The following is a 17,459-nucleotide window of genomic DNA, read 5'->3' as shown; positions in this document are numbered from 1 at the left end:
TAAGAAAGATAGAACGCGTTAAGAAAACCTCGTTTCTTTAAGAAGAAAGGACGCGTTCAGAAAACATGGGTTCTTCAAGAAACATAGAACATATGCTGTCATGAGATCCAAAGGAAAAGACAGAGAAGGCCATTTAAGACTTGAGTGAATTGACCAGGGAGAATGGCCTCAAAGACCATCCTCTGATAAAGGAGAAGCTCCCGAAAAGAACCTGGCATTATTTTCATGGGTGAATGACCTCAAAGACCATCCTCTGATCAAGGAGACTATCCCGCCTCACAACAAATTAATCGCCAGGCTGAAGCTTTTCTCAGCATGACCTTGTGTGATTGAGGAAGACGGAGATAAAAACTGACAAGAAACATGTATAGTTCACGCCGTTCACAAGCAGAAACATGCAAAAGCCGTGACAAGCAATCAAAAAAAGGAAAGGGTTATGAAGTAATCCACATATAACTAAAATCGCAAATGAAGCTAGTAAATCTGACACTACACAAATAATTCAAAAACGTACATGTTACCAATACAAAACAGGAAATTCCATGGTGGGATGGATTTCCGAACAAAATGAAGCACTCAACATCATAACTTAAACCATCCACAACAAAATGTGAAAGTACAAATTGGAACACCTTGAATTACTTCCCGGACCATAAGCCAAAATCAGCGTAGTCTGTAGAAACTACTTAAAATTCGGTTGATTTCACTTGGTCTTTGCAGCTTGCTTTTCCTTCGTCTTTTGAATCTTCAACACCTTTTTCACGATCTTTTGTTCCTCCACCAGAAAGGCCCTGATGATCCTGCAAACCAATAGAAAGCAAGTTGTCTAAACCCCATTGATGCAACACAACATGAAAAGAAGACAGAAAACACACCTCCATAAGCCAAAAATGTTGTAATGAAATCTACAAACCTTTCCTTGACGGCACCTCCAGACAACACACCTCCATAAGCACGGTTAACAGTCCTGCGATTCCTAGATAATCTGGACCTCTTATACTCAGTAGGCCTCAAGTGAGGGATCTACAAACAAAGACAGCAATGTATCGCCACTCAGATGAAACTTAAGTAACTGGACTACGCAATCATTACTATGACTATACACAATATTGTATTGAGGGAAGAATGTATAAGTTCCAAGTGTATTTTTTACTTCGAGAAAAGGTTAAATTCACAAGAACTTGAACCGTTCGATCTCCATACGGAATGGTGAATCGAGCATGATAATTCTAGCACAAATTAAATGAATCCAATTACACGAGGGTAGATCAACAACAGTTTCATAGACAGCTGCTCCAACTCTAATGCATAACCTATCAATGAACTGGCATTTTGGTTGTGCTATATCGTAAAGTAATAGAACTAAACTTTCACTCATTTGCAAATGCAAAACACTGGGAACCCATGAAAATACTACGGATACGAAACTTACATATGAAATCCCATTAAAGTAACATAAAATGTGAAAACAAAGACAACATTTCGAATTGAAATAAGGCAAAAATATATACCCCTTGAATTCTCTTGCCGGTAACAGGGCACTTGGGCCCACTGGCCCTCTTCTTAGTGGTCTGGTACACTAGCTTCCCTCCTGTTCACCCAAAACAACCATCAATAACAGCGCCAACACTTCAATTAACACAAATTAAACAAAAATCAAAATACCATCTTAATCCCAAAATACCACCTTAATCCAACATTTCATATGCCAAAAAAAACACAAATTTGACCCAGAAACGAAGCAAACAAGACTTAGGGTTTGAAAGCAATAATATTTAGTTTACCAGGGGTTTTGACGATCCTGTGCTGGTTGGATTTGGTGGCGTAGCTGTGCCGGGCGCGATACGTGAGACGCTGCACCATTTTTGCTATCGAGTTTCAGCTGTCCCTAAATCTAGGGTTTTGTCGAAGATGAAGGCTTTTATATGGAACAATAATTTAATGGATTTGCTTATGATCGGAGGGTTGTAATTAAATCTTTACTTCACTGCCACCAATAATTTGATACGGTGTCGTTTCAATCAAACTGGACTGCTGGTTAGGCCCACTTTCGTAAGTTATTGGGCTGGTTAGGCCCACTAAACTCTCCCGGACATTGTTTTGGATCAAGTAGATGTTGCCTAACCATCAACCTAATCTTAAGTTAAGTTGATTATAATAGTGTTTATCCCCCTTGAATTAAGTTTGAATCTCTTTCTTAGTAAAATATCATTTGTATCGAAATCATTATAACAAGAAGTTGCACCGCAAGGTACCATTTTGGCTAAGGCATATGGTCTTGATTTTTCAAGAGAAGCTCTTGAGCTTCAATTTTATGAACAACAATTTTTTATTAAACAAAAATATAACATGTAGTATTTTGCATGCGATCTCCTAATAGTCAAGTAGCGTGTAATGTCTAACCATCAAGAGATGATTCAGTGGTTGAGAACGAATTTCAGACCTATATTTCACACGGCATGTTCAGGATTCGGTTTATGGCGCTCGTGGATCACATGACTATGATCATCGAAAGCTGAAATATCTCTATGAGTCTTTCTAGCTCCAAAAAAGTAGGTTGTCGTGGCGAAGTCATCAACTGTTCCCCTTTTTAGAAAGAAAATTGGTAGCATATGCTATCCTATGCATTAAGAGAGATTCATAGATATCGCCAACTATATTATAACCCTATATGTATATTCCCACTACTTGATTAGTCATCAAACGAGTGAAATGACCTAATTTTCTCCTGTGCTTGACCAAATGCAACCCCTTTTGGCTTTCTACAAAGCAACAAAGACCTAGACCGACCCTTCCATTTTCCTCTTAAGCATATGAACATGCAAGGAAAATACAAAGTTAGCTTTGTCTTCTCTAATATTCCAATTTCCAATGGCCAACATCGGGTGATTGATCACTCGTGGTGCACATTTCTTCCTTCCGTCTTAAGCTAAAATTCGTAAAGCATATGAGTGAAAGGTTAGGAGACGAAGAATACCTCCATGTCAACGTCACCATTCACCATCCTACCATGCCACATAGATATGGGCAGGTTCGTTTTTTCCAATTGACTTTGCACCATTTGTGCATCACGTTACGGATACGGCAGCTTTATTAAATTATAAATAGTGCTTTACGTCATTTGAATTCAGATAGATTTCACTCGTTGGTGGTTAAAAAAGCATGTAAGTCGTATTCGTTGGGTTAAAATTATGTTTTTTGAACCACACGAAGTTGTGTGTTTTGTGTGGTGCGAGTCTAGTTTTCAATGTTGATGTCCCATCTTTACCTGCGTGTGCATTGTGAGTAGGTTAGACAAAGTTTCTAGATTGTGATTATTATGATTAAGCATATAATGACATGCTATTTGCTTGATAATGACGTTCACGGCCGGCAAGACCATCCATTTTGCGGAGGAAACGGAATGATTCGAATATTTATGATATTGAAATTGAATTGAAACCAAGAACTATAAGTTCACGAGTGTACTCATCAAAATACGAGTATAGGGTTCGTTTGAAAGTGTTTTTAGAATGATTGTAACCGCTTTCGGTGAAAATATTTTAGGAGTCGATCCTTAGTAAAAACGCAAGTGAATCTTATAAACAAAACACCTAAAGTGATTCTTAGAAGAAACAAATGACTGATGCTTTTTTCAGAAAACACTTCAAGTGTTTATTTTTAAATTAAAAAATATTTTCTCTAAAATTACTTTTATTCATTTAAACACACTTATGAAACGAGTTCATTTTCTCTAACGACTGAACATCGATTCTTTGGTTCTTTTCCCACCAATTTTCTCAAGATAATTGGTATGAATAAGACTCCACATTTCTCACAACTGCATATCATTACCCATAATCGGATCATGAGTACCTTCAACCTAGTTAGAACACAACGTAACATCTTCAATAAGCGTCTAATTCGTACCTACATCATTAGTCATTTTGTTGGAAACCAATTAGATTGAAACTTTGAGAGAAAGATTGGAATATGATTGAAAGTATTTGAGAAAATATGAAATTGTGGTTGAAACTTTGAGAAAATATGAAATTATGGTTGTAACTTTGAGAAAATATGAAATTATGGTTGAAATCTTGAGAAAATATGAAATTGTGGTTGAAAGTTTGAGAAAATATGAAATTATGGTTGAAACCTTGAGAAAATATGAAATTGTGGTTGAAACTTTGAGAAAATATGCAATTATGGTTGAAACTTTGAGAAAATATGGTTTAAAGTATTTGAGAGAAAGATTGGAATATGGTTGAAAGATTGGAATAAGGTAGAAGATAATGAGAATGTATTTATAGAAAAGTAAAATCATTTTTTTTTTTAATTTCAGATTTTTTTATTAATTAAATTTTTTTAATATTAAATTAATTAATTTGTGCCGTCGGATTAAAAAAAATTTGAAATCCAACCCTCCAGATTGTGCCAAATGGCACAACGGTAACTTTTCAGATTTTTTAAATGTTAATTCTTTATTTTATTTTATTTATAAAGGCGAAAACGTAGATCATTGATCTCAAATCCAACGGTTGAAATTAATGAAGGTTTGAATTTTTTTTTACCATTGGAAATTCAACGGTCCACAAAAGGTAACCGTTTAAATCCAACGGATGTGGAGCTCCCACATGGCCTCCAACAGTAACATTACGCATGCCTATGTCGTGGGCCCTAGTGCCTGAAACATGTCAGGGACGCGCCCTCACGAGCACGTGTTATGCACACACCTGACTAAAAAAATAATAAAACGTGGGTGACGTTAACGTTGCATCACCCCCACCTCGGATTCTCGGGCCAGCGATTCTCACAGGGCCTCTCGCTCGAGCCCCCTCCTGCACAGTCGCCCACATGGGCTGGACATAATTGCTGGGGCTATTGCCCCTTGTTCTGGAGCCGGTCCATCCGGCTATAGAGCACGGTGAAGTTGCTTTTAATTCCTGAGAATTGTGAAAGCATGCTAAAGACATAACACCTATAGACAAATATTGTTGTCACTATTAAATATTAAATTAAAGTTAGTTTTTAATTATATATAGGGAATAGTTATTAGCACTCTAAAAATCTCATTCTACACTTCAAAACTTTCTATATTAAGAAAGAAAAATACACTTATGAGGAGTGTAGAATGAAATTTTTGAAATGTCAATAACACTTTCCTATATATATTGTTGTCTCTATTAAATATTAAATTAAAGTTAGTTTTTAATTATATATATTGTTGTCTCTATTAAATATTAAATTAAAGTTAATCTTTAATTATATTTAAAAACGTCACCATATTAAAATGGAAGGTTGATAATTGCTATATTCAGCATGCAAGGCAATATGTTTCAATAAGTTTGCTAATTTTGTACAGCAAACCCACTAACTAAATTTCCTAAAATTGAAGATATAATTAACATGTTCCGATACAATATTCTATAAAAACGTTCGATCACTTTTGGTTTAACCGACTATTTATTTAGTAACAGTGGGTTTAAAATAGTGACCAAAATTCTAAATTTATGAAAAAGTACACGACCAAAAAAAATATAATATGGAAAAGTATACACATTTGATAAACATGAAACCGAAACCGACTTTGCTGTGCCACCTCAAGTGAGGTATTTTATTTGGTCCTGAAAATTCATAAATTTGGTGCTGAATTCCAAAGTTACGCATTAACTAAAACTGATTTAATTTCGAGATTAACAAATAACAACAATTCCTTTTCCGAAGGTCATTAATCTCTTTATATTTTTTTGGTCAAAGATCTCCTTCTATTTAGTAATTTAAATATAATTAAGATGAATGTCAGTTACATTCCTTTTTTCAAAATTTCTATTATGATACGTAAATGGTATATTTACATTAACATTGGAGAAATGAACTGATATCATACTCGTTATTCATGAGATTCATATATAAGATTATTCATTACAAATGAAAAGAAAATTACTAAACCGTAGTACAAAATAAGGTTCTAAAATACGTCAGACGCTAGTTGGAAAAGTTAAGACTTAAAACTTAAGCCATCATAACAATGCCATCATCACAGACTAATGCAACAAAAATAAGAAAAACTCAAAACAAAAAACCAAATTCGAAAATTCAGTAATTCACAACTTGGATTCTTTTGGAGTAGGTTACCTAACAAACCTTTTTTCTAACAAACGATATCCTTTGCCTAGAAAACCCTTTTAACTTAATTAAAAAAACTTTAAAACAATGGAACCGCTTAGCCACTGCCAACCTGCCTAGCCCCTACCCGATTTTTTTCCACATTTTGGCCTAAAACGGATCGGTCTTTCAGCGTCTAGTGCCTAGGCCAATTTTCAGAATAGAAAACTTCATTTGAATCCTTGGCAAAGATGACTTTTACATTAAAACCATGAGTAAGATCAAGATCTAATTTTAGTCCCTTGATACATTAATAACCTCATTTATTAATTATATTTTGATTTTTTAATTATTTCTCTTTTTCTTCCTAATTTTTAATGTATTAATTTTATTTCATTATAATTTTCATTTTCATTTCATTTATCTTAATATATTTTGTTGTAAACATTTAATAAACTAATTTTTGTTATACAATATATTTCGATGTATTTTGTCTTCTTCATTTAGATACATTAAATTCATTATAATACATTTTAGTACATAGATTTAGGTATACACATTTCGGTATATACATTTCGATACAAACATTTAGTTACATTAATTCAAATTAATACATTTCGGTGCATATATTTTGGTACACACATTTAGGTACATTAATTTAATATAATACATTTTGGTGCATATATTTCGGTACATACATTTCAGTACTAACATTTAAATACTTTACTTTAGTATAATATATTTCGGTACTAACATTTATGGTACGCAGACGGGACGGGACGAGACGAGGCAGGATAGAACAGAACCTTATGTTTGGTACGCACAGGACGGAATAGGACGATCGTTCCGTTCTGCGTTTGGTAAGTGCATGACGGCACGTAACCAAAAGATTAAATGACTAACTTGCCCATGTTTCGCATGTTATTTGGTACAATGTTTATGCGTAGAACAGAACGGGATAGTTTTATTTTATTTTTTTAACTTGTTCATATTCAATTTAAAGGTATGATTAAATGATAAAACAAAGTGAATCATCAGATTTTTGAAATATTTAATAAAAAAAAATTACTTTTATATAATTAAAACTTAAAAAATAAAAAATAAAAAGAAGAAGAAGAACTGTTCATCTTTTTCTTCCCCATTACAATTTCTCAGAGAATTTCAAATCCAAGATCATGAGCTGGTGGTGGGCCGGAGCTGTTGGCGCTGCCAAGGCAATCACAACCACAACTCCTCCTGTATCGATCCTTTCCAACTTTTTATTTATTTTTTTCCTAATTAACGTTTTTAATTCCGAATTTTGCAGAAAAAATTCGATGAAGAGGAACTGCTGCGAACTCCCCAGAGTGTGTGTAACATCCCGTCCCGGGATTATTAAAACGTACATGGGAAATTACGATTTTACCCCTAATTTGTTCGTTTACACATTAGTGTTGTGTGGTGTGGCGTTGTAGGACCACACACACTCATACCCTTTCTTTTTCTCCCGGGATTCCCTCCCTCTTTCCCTCACTTTCTGTCACTCTGTCTCTCTCTCTCCCCGAGTTCCTCTTCTTCTTCTTCTACATACGGACATACACACAAACATACTCAAATCTTCACCAATCGAGAAACCAAGACCACCCTCGTGCTCGTGAGGCTGAGAGGAGTCCAGTGGTGCCATTTCCAGGTAAGAACTTTGACGTTTTCACGTCGATATCACCATGGCCGATTTGAACACTGTTCATGCAAACCTAAACTAGTGTGTTTTTGGAATTTCTAAGCTTGTAGATGTGTTTGTGAGGTCCCAAGGAGCCTCGGAGTGGTTCGTTGGGTGAATTTGGACGTCACGATCGTTGGATGTAAAGTTGGCCGAACTTGGATCGTTGTTGCAGGTATGATCGTGTGATTTTTAGCCCTTGAAACTAGCCTATCGTGATTCTACTAGTCCTAAGCTTCATTTTGGTATAAAGATCGTGAAAAATGGTTGAAAAACGAAGGAGAAAACTAAGTTTGAAAATTTCCCAGTTTTCCGGCGCCGTCGCCGGCGCCGGAGGCTTGCCGGAGAAGACAGGGGAATATTCCGTTAAGTTTAACGGAATATTCCTAACGGCAGTTGACGGCATCAGTTAAGGTTAACGGAATATTCCGTCAGTTTAACGGAATATTCCTGACGGCGTCAGTTGACACCGTCAGTGTGCATGGCACGTGGCCGCGCGTGGGGGCGCGTGCGTGGTCCAAAAATTATTTTAAAAATATGGGTGTGATCCTGAGGTTGTGTAGAGCACGTTGGTATATTCTATTGTCCAATTTGAGCAATGTATGAGAAGTTATTACGAGAAGTTGGTTATGTGCTTTTAAATTAACGTTTTCGTAGCTTTTTCGCGTATAGGTGATTCGTTTTCCGAGGACGAGCGTACACACTCGAGGCAGGGGGGCTACGACCCTTCCACTTATCAGTGAGTGGGCTTTTGTTTTCCGTATATACCTATATACATATTAATTCCCAGAAATTAAATAGAAAAGGTTATTTGTTTTATGCCATGCATCATATGAATGTTGTTTACGCATCATCGCATGTATTAGTAGTGGCATACATATATATATATATATGTATGTATTTGGTGCTGTGGACGCACAGGTAAGTGCCAGGTAAGTGGTATTCATGTTGTTATGCAGTAGTAGTTTGAAATGCTTAGAGAGCTCATAATCTGCACCCCCGGTGTTAGTGCTCCCGCCCAGAGAGGGGCAGAGTCCTTCACGTGATGTTCACCCGCACCACACGCTCGCCTTGGATCCAAGTAGGTGCTTAGTCTTGTCGTACAGACCACATTAGGTGGTTCCGACTCGTAGGTGACCCGCGATTATTCGCACAGTCTTCACGTGATCGTAGCACTAGAGCGTATATATATTACACCCAGCCTGTCGTACAGACCACGTTAGGTGGTTCCGACTCGTGTGCAGATTCAGATATTGAGTTGAGATTGGAGCTCTATATGCAGCCGTACAGGTCACGTTAGGTGACTCCCGGCTGCTAGATTATATGTTATTGATGTGATTTACGCTTGAGCATTTACATTGATTATGAGATTCTGTTGTGGCATATTTTGGAGCATGATTGACATATCTATACATACGTATATATGTTCATTTTCTGGGAAGTATACAGGTTTTACGGCGAGGGGTTAGAATGTATTTTGCTAAAGAGTTTTCAAAGAACTTTGTTTTTGCCCACTCACGCTTTTGTTTTTGCGCCCTCCAGGTTTTAGTGGTCTAGCAAGTTCGGTGGTTTATCCCAGAGGGCGTCCCTGCATTTCTGACAGACATTCACCATTGTAGGGTCACCTTCGGGTGTATATATGTCGCATCTTTCCTTTTGGACCGCTGTAGATTTGCTCTGAAATTGTGTCTCACATACACTAGTACTTTGTATGCTAGTAGTTTTTAATTATTCGTACTTTTATATTACTATCTTCATCGCTTCCGCACGCGCACATGGCTACGTCACCTTCGTGTGACGGCCAGCACTCCCTGATCTCGGTCGGGGTGTGTCAGTGTGGGTCTGTGGTGGAGGGAGCATTATGGTCGGGGAAGATGCAACTGGGTTTGTGGTGGAGGAGGATGAGGCTGCCGGAGAGAGGGAGGGTAGAAGAGAGGGAGGCTATAGGAGAGAGAGTGAGGGTAGAAGAGAGGGATTAATGAAAAACAATATAGGTATTGTTGTCCAAAAAAATTGTAATTTTCTGTTCCACGGGCGTGGAATGAGTCGTTCCAGGGGGAAGGTGGAACGAAAAAGTAACCAAATTTCGTTCCGTGGGACGGAACGCCTCGTCCCACTGCATTCCGTCTCGTCCCACGTACCAAACAGTATCTTAGGTACATTAATTGAGTCTTTCAAGTTTGAAGAATGTTAAATAAAATTAATAAATTAAAAAACTCTTTTTTGGTCAAAAAATGAATTAAAATTTGTATATTAATAAATTTAAATATTTAATGAGAGACATTAAATAAAATGCACATTAATTATTTTGAATTAAGGACACATTAATGAATTATAATCAATATATAGTCTAACACAAGGTTTATTTTAAATTTCAATATTCTTGAAAGATTGAAGTTAAAAAACCCTTTTTTAGAATTGTGGTACTAAGTGGTTATAAGATCGTATTATTTGATCGATAATTTACATTATTTAAAAAAAAATAGTTATTGTACCTTCAAAAGAGAAAAAGTTGTTGTAATCTTCATTTAACCATTTGATAATAAAGTTAATTTTATATTTTAAACCTCCTATAAAGCTAGTAGCTTGTAGCTTTTTTGCCTTCACCCAAACCAAAAGATTGGACGGTTTTAGTAGACCTCAAGTTTCTCAACGTCCATTGACCGTTCTTTCTTTTGAGTCCAAGTTCCAAACTTTCGAGTTCATAACACCCAAATGGAAACCACTTTAACTGTTGTTTTGAGAAATCAAAGCGACCCACAAACACGTTAAACTCCAGTTCCATGTATCCATTATTATTCCATCGCAATCTCCTCCAACAATCTCGCACATTTTTGTCTCCAGATTTTTCACCCCCTCAGATTCCGCTGTCTGCAAGTGGGTTTAGTCGTCCACTTTCCCCCAATGGATTCTGACCGAACAAAATTTCCAGATCTTCTCTCCCCGTTAAACTTTTCTTAGGATTGAGAAAAAACAAAGGGTTGATTGAAATGATAGTCACCAGGAAATTCCACGTGCTCAAAACCCAATTTGAAACATTTGCTAAGGGTTTGCTGAGCAAGTCCCTATACGGAAACATGGTTGGAGTCGTTGGTTCTATGTGGGTTCTGGTTTGCAGCTACTTTTTCGTCGTTTTTGGATTCGTAAGCAGATACATGCTCAGGTATGGTGAAGTTCGAGTCTGTGATTTTCCCAGTTGAAAAGTTTGATGGGTTTGAACTGATTAATGGGTTTCTTTCTTTTTTCAGATTCCAGGCAGATAATCCGAGAGATCAAAGTCAGAGTTCTTGGATTTCAGACATTTCTGTGTTCAAAGAAGAAGAAGAAGAAGAAGAAGAAGAAGAAGATGCATTCTTTGATTCGTCTAATAGCAAAATTGATGAGGAACACGGAGAAGAAGAAACAGGGGCTTTGGGTTTTTCGGAGACGGTGTCGGCCGCGAGCACCGATCCTTACGAGTTCAGGTATGGGAAAGATGTTAGTTGCTACATGGAAGAACCGACAGCTATGAGCTTTGTTGTCCAAGAATTGTATGCAGACTGGAGCAATTCAAATATTTTTGGTAATCAAGAGAAAACAGCGGCAGAAACAGAGGATGTCGATGATCAAGAAAAAACAGAGGAAAAAACAGAGGATTTTGATGAAGATCGAGAAAAAGCACAGGACTTGGCAGAAAGTGTTTGTACAGAAGAGCACCCTTTTAAGAGTTTTAGTTTTATGAAGTTTCCGGTTGCTGAAATTGCGCCTTCGGGGACGGTTAAGCCTCCGGAAACTGCAAGTGTTGGTGAGCATGATTCATCAGATGATGTTCAATTGCTTGTCGAAAATCGTGCCGCGGTTTCTGATTCTAAAGAAGAGTCGGTTACATCAAGAGGAGGAGGAACTGATGAGGTGGATTCAATTACTTACGAGTTTGATCTGGGAAGAAATGTGAGCGAGCGATTGGAACCTCAAAGCCTAGTGATCATGAAGAGAGATGAACAGACGGTTAAGATGAATACGGATGACTTTCAATTGCATGAATTTAGTATCCCAAATAGTAAAGAAGTTCTTTTTTCAGATTCAGAAAATTGTTCTGATGATGAATACATCGAATTTTCAAAACCCCAAGTTTTTGACTTTAAGGAGGAAGTTGGTCCTCAAATTGCAGAGCAATCAGCAGAAGAAATTGGATTGCAGGAGGCAAATTTCGGGTCGAATCAGGATGGCGAAGACGAGGATGATGAGCCATGGGAGCATGATGATCTAATCGAGCAGCTGAAAAATGAAATAAGAAATGGGGGAGGCGGGAGGCTTCCGACAATTTTAGAAGAAGAAACTGAGTGTACAAATACGGTGGATAATCTGAAGCTGAAGCCGCTGGTTATCGAGGAAAAGCTCGAATTTAAAGATCGAATGGCTGAGATTCAGAAGGTGTACAAAAGCTACGCAGAGAAGATGAAGAAGCTGGATATCTTGAACAACCAGACCATGCATGCAATTGGTAAGTTTGACATAAAACCACTCTGTTTCAATTTGTTTTACATTTCTTTTACTTGATAGTTTATCGATTTGCAGACGTAAATTAAGTCAATAGAGTCAAATTAGTATGTCCAGCCTCTTGCATTTAAGTTCGAATTCTGAATTTTATAAGTTAGAAATATCTCAGTTTTGTTTTAGTGCGAGAAAAGTCATGAAGTAATTTCGTATTTGTTTGCTCGAATTCTAATTTTTATGAGTTAGGAATATATTAATTTTGTTTTAGTGCGAGAAAAGTCATGAAGTAATTTCGTATTTTATTTGTTCATTGGATTTTTTCAATTTACATGCATTCAAGAAGATTTGGTGGTTTACTTTTTAGTATGAATGGCTGAATATTATTTTGTTGTCCCTTTGAACAACAACAAACTCTTATCTCATTAAGTGAGATGTGCGTATAAATCCTTGAGCGACACTAGGCTTGGTTTTGTATCTAGTCTTCCGTTAGGTTCAAGTACTTCATATATTTTCTTAAATTCTGTTTTTAACTCTGCTTCACAATGGTCTAACAATAATGTGGTTTAAATTTACTTTTGGCGAGAATCAAACTTAAAATCTCTTATTTACAAATAAAAAAGAATATCATTAAATTATAATACTAAATAGCAACCGAGCATCTTTCAGAGAATATGTTTGTTTCTGGGCCGGCAACATCATCTTTATTCCTATCATTTTCCACTAATTATCGGGCATCAAATTTTTTTTTTTTTTTTTTAATTTATTTAATGTGGTGGAGGCCAGTGGGCTTAAGCTTGGGTTCGTCATTGATACACAAATCGATTTCTATACATTTAAGGTTTCTATCAAGATCATACATTTATTTTTATTCGGAGTCAATTTATAATTAAAAGTTGATGTATACCTAATAATGTTTACTTTTGTATAATAATAATGTTTACTTAGACAGTAAGGTTCGCCTTTCTAGGTAATAATATGACATTATCGCATGAATGTTTTTAATGTGATGATGTAGTGTGTATATAAAGCGCCGTAAGATTAAAAAAGTGAAGAATAAAAAATAATTTAAGCTATTACACATTTTTGTTATTTTTTTGCTCCACATCGAAGTACTTTTTTCCTTAGTGAGGATCACATTTCAAGTTTCTCACAGGCCTTCAAAATCTTTGATTGACTCTGTATATGAGTTATATTAATTGGTCAAGACAATGTCTACTCTTTTGCATTTAAATTCGAATCTTCTTATATATTAGAACAATTTAAAATATCTTATTTGTTTAATGCTGATCATTGCTTAATTGATGCTTTTCTGCAGGTTTTCTCCAGCTGAAAGATCAAGTGAGATCAATGTCAATCCAAAAATCTTCAACGTTTCCACTTGTGAAGTCTCTTATTTCACAAAACTTATGGCGATGCAAAACACAAAGGCACCCCACAGCTCTTGCTCCAATGCCAAAAGTTGTCGGGGACTTGCACAAAGACTTTGAATTGGTGTACGTAGGGCAGGTTTGCCTTTCTTGGGAAATACTTAACTGGCAGCATGGAAAAGCCCTAGAACTGCAGCAATATGACAATCAAACATCTCATCATCGATATAACTTAGTAGCCACTGAGTTCCAACTGTTTCAAGTGCTCCTTCAAAGATTCATAGAGGATGATCCTTTTCAAGGCCCCAGGGTCCAGCATTACGTGAGGAATCGATGCGTTCTTTGTAACCTTCTCCAAGTTCCTCCAATCAAAGGTAATGTTCGCAAGTTCGAGTGTTTGATATCTTGAACAATCAGACCATGCACGCAATTCACAAGTTTGATAACATAATATGTCAAATTGCAGTACATCTTTATGTAAATAACTTTTTAGATTATGTAATGGTTTTGTATGTTAATTGCGTCGTAGATGATAAGAAGCATCTAACAAGAGGGGAGGAGGAAACGATTATTTTGAGTGGAATGCTAGTGAAGATCATCGAAGAATCAATGCATATATTTTGGAACTTTGTTCGTACGGATGAGAGGAATGCCAACCTCAAGGGGCTTCAAGAGACTCAGGTCGACCATAAGGATTTAGAGCTTCTCCTGGACATCCGGAAAGATCTCCAAAAGGTTTTACATACTTTTCTTCAAATTAATTTTGATCGAGTATTTTCCATTTTGTGTTATACCCAGTTTTACTACATTTTTTTACGGTGTTGCTCAAACAAGGGACAAAAGCACAAGCAATTGTGAGCAACTTTGAATATCGAAGCACACATTTCTCATCCATACACTTGGTATTTGATCGTACTAAATGAACAAGAACTCACTATTGCTCTTTTTTTGTCCCTCCAAAACGATACTTATTATTTATTTGTCGTATTGCAGAAAGAGAAAAAACTTAAAGAAATACATAGAAGTGAAAATTGTGTAGTGAAGAAGTTCCAAAAGCACCTAGAGAGACGACTTGAGCACGATCTATTCATTGCTCAAGTTGAATTGAGGTTGATTTCAAGAGTGCTAAACTTGTCAAAAATCAAAACGGAGCAGTTGGTTTGGTGCCACGAAAAGCTGGAGAATATCAATTTTGTTCATAGGAAGGTTCATGTGGAGCCGTCGTTTTTGCTTTTCCCATGTTGACACTTTTTGTATGTTAACATGGCAGGATGTGTGCCATGCCATTTTCTGCACGTACGGATGCTGCTTTTTGACATATACTTGTAAAAAAATAGGTAGATAATAGGTGAAGTAAATTGTATAGTTACACACATGTTGGTGCAAATAATTACTAAATAAAAGTTCATTACAAAATAGCTATACTATGTTTTTGTTCCTAACAAAAGTAGACGATAGGTTAGGAACACGTTTGAAAACACGGCTGAAAGTATTATCGGATCCAGGAGTTTCTTGTTAGGGAAATAAATCAATAAAGCACACACCCAACACATCAACCAAATCGCCACCATTTTCTAACATCAAATATTTCGAGCCGGCTTCCATTGAAAATTCAAACTTTCTTTTTTATGGTGCGATCACATAAAAACATAAACTTTGTCTTTTTTTTCCGATGTTAGAATCTTTTGTCAAACAACTTACCCGGCAACTATACTCAAGATAAAGCGTTTGTTAAAGCTGTAAAGCATCGTAAGTAACAAAAAGGGCTAGTAGCGACAATAGTTATCACTCGTATTTATTTTGATTTACAATTTCAAATTAATTTGATCATATAACAGTATTTCAATACGACATAATATTGTAAACGACATTTCACATGCAATTTCAGCCTTGTATTTGTAAATATTTGGACCCCAAAAGAATGAACGCGTTGCATCGTCCCAAAAAATCCGTCAAATATTTTGTCAAACCCACCCAACCAAGGATGTGGAAGCATCGCTGACACTCGGCCGCGTTGCCTAACAGATCATTCACGTTCCAACAAAATCAGTTCAAAATCCAAATCAAAGTATGAGAAATGTCGGATCCAAATAAAGTAGAAGAATAAAGAACAAGGACTTTGATCTTTGATTCTTGACGCGTGCGGACAAAAGAGGGGCGGTGGATCAAATTGAATACAACAAAAATGGATTAAAGCAGGAGAGGATTAGTGGTGGTTGCCAATTATCTTTTCAGAATCTCATAGACAGATATGTGTTATCACATCATTCGTCAACATTTTACATTAATATGAATGAGAAATGCCGAGAACCTCTTAAAAGTGTCTATGAATTCACCGCCATAATGTTTTACGTCGCTAGCACATATATTAAGTTAAACAGGGAAATGACAGACGGTTTATAAAGAACTTTATTTTTCAAAGAATTTTTTTAGCATCTTTTAAAGTAGAATTTTTCATGAATTATCTGCCATCTTATAATTTTAGTACAATATTGGCACAAAAATTAACCTAAAACAGTGAATTGATAGAGATTTCGTAGAAAGCCTCACCATGAGAGTTTCTTGTTTCCTTACTATTTTTGGGTTGTGCTATTCACACGCACTTTTTATGTCTTCTTAGCATTTTTTATATGGTGGTGCATTAATTTTATTTTTTACATATTTTTTTTTATTTTCGATCATCGAATTGAATGAATTAAAAACTATCAAATGATAACAATTAATAAAAGATATGCGAGAGATATCGTAAGCGTGGATAATAACACTCATCAGCAGCAAAGCAAAGAAAGAAGGCAATACTTGCCGCTTTAAGCAACCAACCAAATAAGGAAAGCTGGCGTTTGTTCAGGTTACTGGGCAGCGGGCACTGCTTTCCGTCACCTAAAAACCCTAATTTTAATTATATTGTAATATATTATTTTGGATTTAAGCCAACCTCCTCGCCTGCTAAGCTTGCCTTAAAAGCCCAGGAAATCACATCCAACATTCCAAATTAGACAACTGCTTGCACTACATGTACATGACAACACATCTTTTACACGCGTCCCTTCTGGTTTCAAACTTCTTACCCAATCCCGGCTTCCACTGTTAAATCATTTTGCTCGTTCTCTTTTAAAGTTTAAGAGTAAACTGTCGATAACCTCTTAAATTATTACTTGACTTTTAATTTCTCTTTTGAAATTTTGAATTGAAAAATTAAGAACTTAAATTAAATTTTTTGGCCGACTTGCCATCTGCTGTTAATTTTTCATTCATTTTATCCAAATTTCTTTTAAATAAAAACATGTGTACAACATGTGAGAGTAGTTCGATCGTTTCATTTTTTAACTTTAGATTTATAAAATATAAACCTATGCAAATATATGTGATTCTATCGCTTTTGTGTCAGAAGGTCCACAAAAGAGAATTACGTGGTGTGCACTTGATAAGAGTCAACGTTAATTAGGATGAAATTTATAAAAAACTAACGGTAGAGGGAAATCGGCCAAAAAAATTAGTTTAAATCCTAGTTCAAGGGAAAATCGAAAGTTACGTGATAGTTCGGAGGGCAAATTAGCAGTTTAGCCGAAGTTTAAACATCATAGCAAATATGGGTTATGTAACTTGATTAGAGCAGTGTGCGGCTTATTTATACTCATGTATTTTAATATTAGTTTAACAAAATATCGCTTTGTTAAGATGTATCATAACTTTGATGTTATCTCAATCCTTTGTTTCTAAGAAGTATTTACCTAACTAGTACATATATATATATTATCACGGTCCTGTCTTGAACTAAATATGCGATTTCATGTACAAGTCATTGTCGACATAACATTGCACTATTAATTAAA

At 36.0% G+C, this 17,459-nt stretch overlaps 2 protein-coding genes across 4 annotated transcripts; one reads left to right on the top strand and one right to left on the bottom strand.

The window, feature by feature from the left end:
* Positions 1-469: 469 nt before the first annotated feature.
* LOC137731822 (large ribosomal subunit protein eL34) lies at positions 470-1,943 on the bottom strand. The gene is made up of 4 exons (XM_068471055.2): positions 1,785-1,943; positions 1,512-1,591; positions 914-1,023; positions 470-800 (listed from the first exon to the last, which is right to left on the bottom strand). The coding sequence occupies exons 1-4, from the start codon at positions 1,861-1,863 to the stop codon at positions 704-706; spliced, it is 366 nt and encodes a 121-aa protein (XP_068327156.1). The 5' UTR covers positions 1,864-1,943; the 3' UTR covers positions 470-703.
* An 8,443-nt stretch (positions 1,944-10,386) lies between these two features.
* LOC137731756 (uncharacterized) lies at positions 10,387-15,044 on the top strand. Of its 3 annotated transcripts, XM_068470953.2 has the most exons (6): positions 10,388-10,946; positions 11,032-12,266; positions 13,575-14,000; positions 14,156-14,361; positions 14,461-14,528; positions 14,620-15,044. In XM_068470953.2, exons 1-5 carry the CDS (start codon positions 10,774-10,776, stop codon positions 14,482-14,484), a joined length of 2,064 nt encoding a protein of 687 aa, XP_068327054.2. In that variant the 5' UTR covers positions 10,388-10,773; the 3' UTR covers positions 14,485-14,528; positions 14,620-15,044. The 3 variants fall into 3 exon arrangements, with proteins under 3 accessions (XP_068327053.2, XP_088544217.1, XP_068327054.2); XM_068470952.2 differs by lacking the exon at positions 14,461-14,528 and having other exon boundaries at positions 10,387-10,946; XM_088688091.1 differs by having other exon boundaries at positions 10,387-10,946; positions 14,156-14,528.
* Positions 15,045-17,459: the final 2,415 nt, after the last annotated feature.

Source organism: Pyrus communis, chromosome 16 (assembly GCF_041283825.1).
Source record: "Pyrus communis isolate YQ-2024b chromosome 16, ASM4128382v1, whole genome shotgun sequence".
NCBI classification, from domain to species: domain Eukaryota; kingdom Viridiplantae; phylum Streptophyta; class Magnoliopsida; order Rosales; family Rosaceae; genus Pyrus; species Pyrus communis.
This window is presented reverse-complemented; position numbering and strand designations above follow the sequence as displayed.